The sequence below is a fragment of the Lycium barbarum genome, chromosome 3 (genome assembly GCF_019175385.1).
Source record: "Lycium barbarum isolate Lr01 chromosome 3, ASM1917538v2, whole genome shotgun sequence".
Classification (NCBI taxonomy): domain Eukaryota; kingdom Viridiplantae; phylum Streptophyta; class Magnoliopsida; order Solanales; family Solanaceae; genus Lycium; species Lycium barbarum.
The window spans coordinates 114,120,503-114,124,531 of NC_083339.1; the positions used below are offsets into that span (position 1 = coordinate 114,120,503).

Below are 4,029 nucleotides of genomic sequence, written 5' to 3' on the forward strand. Positions count from 1 at the left end.
AGATGACCAAAACTTATTGGTTCCACTAATGTCAGATTCAATATAGCGTCACGTCAGTAGGTAATTTTTTCTTCTTTTTTCTGGGCAGTTAGTGTTGATGAATGAATCTCCCGATTCTAGACTTCCAAATATCCTTTTTCACCTTCCAAATTCAAATACTCTTTTTTTGTCGAACTTTAACCAAATATCATCCAAATGCTTGGTAAAGTATTAAATTGTAGTAGTACAAGCCTTGTAGCCAACATCTTCACGCTTATTTTGTAGTAATAAAATGCGAAGATCACATATTTCTGTTAAGTTCCAGCTACTGAAGATTCTGCAAGCCTAGAAGCGGATACTTTCAATCGCTATGTCAACCAAACCCAAGATTATAGTAATACTACTAGTAATGGATTTTACCCCACATCAAGTTAAATATTTCCATAGTCTTTTAGAGATTGAGAAATGAAAGTTCAACAATTTATCAAACTGTTCTCATACGGAAAAATGTTGAAATGCATGAAACATTTTCAAACAGGTAAGTTAGTAAAAGTAATCCAGACAATTAAGAAAATAAGTATTCAATATTTTCAAGGCCTCCCATCACAATCATCTATATACAAATCATAGCTTCCATACAAATAATAACATACACATCAAGATTGTGCCATCATCAAGATGGAGATGTATGATTACAATAGCCCAATTAATAACCAAGGTCTTACTTCACTTTACAATACAGGTACACGATCGAAGAAATTAAAGCAAGAAGATCAAAGTATGAAAGGTAGAGAGGCACCAGTAAGAGTCTCTAAATGCAACAACAGTTTATTGGAACTCAAGAGATGGCAGAGTAACTATGATCATCCTCATAAGTGGAAGGAGCCTGGGAAAGAATGGTCAGGAACACAAAGACCCCATATAGAACTGTAGCAATTGCAATAAAGTTAACTAGGAAAGCCTCAGAACCATATTTGGCCAAACCACTAACTTCCAGGAATGTAAGCTTCTCAAGGAACCCTAGACAGGCATTGCCAACAGCCATCACATATACAAACATTCCGAAAAGCACATGCCAGGGAAGTGAATCGCGTCTTATTTCAGCACTACCCCCGGGGTAGAAGAACACCACAAAGCCATAAACCCACTGCAAATTATTTGTCATCGAGTAATGATCAACGATTCCTAATCATTACATTACTAATTATACTGATAGTACTCACAATAATGGGATGTTTACCTGAATGCCATAAAGAGAAATAACACCAATCCCGATCCAGGAATGTAAACTGTACATATTGGGGATGTTGCTTTCATTGTGATTTTTGAATGCGGTATAGATTCCAATTATTCCAAGTGCGAGCGCGATAGCATGTAAAACTAGATGTATTATTTTCTTCACCTGCTTCTCTAGGGGGAAAGATTTGTAACTCATGATGGCTGCAAATTTTGGATTGATAAAGCATTAATAATCAAATGGAATAGTAAAGAAGAGAAAAGGAACAAACATATTTTAAAAAAAAAAAAAAAAGGTAAAAAAGACGGAAAAAGGATAAGATGTCCTTAAGCATCTCAATTACCTTCTCCCCCAAGTATAACGAAGCCAATAAGCATCAGTACAGGGTGAATCTGGAAAACAAGATGAAGATAACACATTTATGAAAATGCCATAACAGGAAAAGATGATGCTTTAAGCAGCCGTATCAGTATTACTTAAAGTAGGCAAAAACTCTCAATTACTTGGCTAAAAGAAATCTAGAAGTGATTGTTGAGGTTGTACCAGCTGAATCCATAACAGGAAAAATATTCATCAACTAATTTTCTTTGTAGAAGTCAACGCCGTTATCCTTAATTTTCATAATTAGACTGAAATTTCATCCGGCAAGATAGTCCTTCTTACTTGTATTCTAGTTTATGTAGTCATAAGGTTCCCCCAAGAGCATTGAGTATTAGGTTATATGCAACACTTGATTAATAAATTCACTGACTTTCCTACATTTTGGATCATAGTTAATGATTTCTAAAAGTAAACAAATTGATCACTGAGCTGCCTAAACATTAGTACTAGAAAGAGAAACAAATGTATTGGTCCAAGACAAGTGATCACTACTTCTATAGTGTTGGACCACTGACAGCATCAAGATCAACAGACCTCTCATTGGTACAATCTGGTGTATCATATTCAAGAGACAATTTTCTCTCGTATGCGTACAAAACAGAGAGGTAGTTACCTGCCCATAGAGATTATAGATAAGGTAGGTAGCCAAATGATCAAAAGCATGGATGTCAACTTCAAAATACATACTAAAAAAGGAACACATCAAAAAGGGGGACAAAAGATCACCCAAAGCATTCAGCCTTTTCATAAATCAACCTAACAGTCAAACAGCACTAAAAACTACTTCTTGCACAATGCATAACATCCAACGACAAAGATTCTCTCAATTATTAAAGCCTGGAATTACTAGTTGTAATGATCCCAAATGTGCTAAACGAAAAAATAATCAGATTCAGTTGCTAACAGCCTATTAAAACCAGTAGGAAGCACTTCATCACAAAAGAAGCATATTTCATCAGTCTCAAATTGAGTTGACTAGTATTAGTACAAAACTTATCGCATCCCAAACATATCATGATTCATACTACAAAGGGGTTATGGCTTTACAAACCAAATCTTGATTAAACCCACAGAATAATAAAAATTGCAACAAATACAAAATTACAGAAGCAGAAAAACAACAAGATGCCATATTAAAACCATGTCTAATTCTATTCCAAGAAAACAAAGAAGGAAAGGATGAAGACTCACATTAAAAATGAGATTTTTGTTATCAGCTTCCCAAGCCAAGCCACCCCTAAAGTGGATAGACCAAACCAAGACCATAACAGCAGCAGCTAAGGCAAGAACGTGTGCCACAAATGAAAAAGGCAGTGCCTTCAATCCAGTTGCCATCTCCTCTTCTTCTCTTTTACTTTGATAATAATAAAACGTGGAAGCACAGAGCAGTATTATCCTATATACTAGTAGATTTTGGCTTATTTTGGATTGATTTTACATCTGGGACACACTCACTATTTTGCTTTTTTTGATAATCTTCAAGTCATAGGTAGATAACGATGCTCTCCTCTCCCCATTATATCAGGATCATTGACACGTGGCAAATCTGGATTGGGTCAGACTTCATCCCACGTGTTTTGTCGTGTTTACTGCTGCGAGTTTCCTTTATTTCTACTGATGAATTACACGTGACATGTTATCATAAGTCCAATGGCAATATGGTAAAATCAGTTTTCTATCCACCTTTCAAAGTTAGGTGCAATCTATGTAGAAAAAAGGAACACGTTGAGGGTAGGTGGATTAATTCTTTTATTTAAGGGTAAAGGGTATCTCTCTACTTTGAAAAAAAAGTTAAAAATATTCTCCAAATTTATTTTGATCAAAAATATTTCTTTCATACTTAAAGTTTTCAAATATAGTCCAATCTTGATAGAAATTATCCTTTAAAATAACTCAAAATTATTTTTTTAAATCCGCTCTATCGACTCAACTAATAATAATAACCCATAAGATCCTTTTATTTCTCCAATACGTAGGTTTGAAGTTTGAGGGAATTAAGGGATTTTATGGGTTATTATTTAGTTAGGTCGGGTTTCAATGGTGGAGTGAGTTTAAAAAATAATTTTAAATTATTTTGGGGGATAATTTCTATCAAGATAGGGTACATTTGAAAACTTTAAGTTTTTGATCCAAAATAAATTTGGAGGATATTTTTAGTCCCTTTTTCAAAATAGAGGGATATTTTTTACCCTATTCACTTTATTTAATTACGCCACTTCTTTTTTACTTTCTTTGTTTCTCAAATTAATGTACTCCTGCGTCCCAATTGTTTGACTTATTTGGCAAGCTGCAAATAGATTTTTGAAGTATTTTATAATGAAATTTACATATTTAAAAATTATATACAAAATATTCTTTTTGTCCTAGTTAATATGATATATTTTTTTTTAGTATGTTCTAAAAAGAATGATACGTTTTCATATTTAAGAATA

At 33.7% G+C, this 4,029-nt stretch overlaps 1 protein-coding gene across 1 annotated transcript; it reads right to left on the reverse strand.

The window, feature by feature from the left end:
- Positions 1-544: 544 nt before the first annotated feature.
- Positions 545-3,082, reverse strand: LOC132631890 (transmembrane ascorbate ferrireductase 1). Its single transcript, XM_060347616.1, has 4 exons — positions 2,789-3,082; positions 1,560-1,608; positions 1,220-1,419; positions 545-1,126 (listed from the first exon to the last, which is right to left on the reverse strand). Exons 1-4 carry the CDS (start codon positions 2,930-2,932, stop codon positions 818-820), a joined length of 702 nt encoding a protein of 233 aa, XP_060203599.1. The 5' UTR covers positions 2,933-3,082; the 3' UTR covers positions 545-817.
- Positions 3,083-4,029: the final 947 nt, after the last annotated feature.

Coding starts and splice junctions, on each gene's coding strand:
- LOC132631890 (XM_060347616.1), bottom strand. CDS start 2,932: ATGGCAACTGGATTGAAGGCACTGCCTTTTTCATTTGTGGCACACGTT. Junction 1,609..2,788: donor ACAAAAATCTCATTTTTAAT/GTGAGTCTTCAT, acceptor CTTGTTTTCCAG/ATTCACCCTGTACTGATGCT. Junction 1,127..1,219: donor TTTCTCTTTATGGCATTCAG/GTAAACATCCCA, acceptor AATAATTTGCAG/TGGGTTTATGGCTTTGTGGT.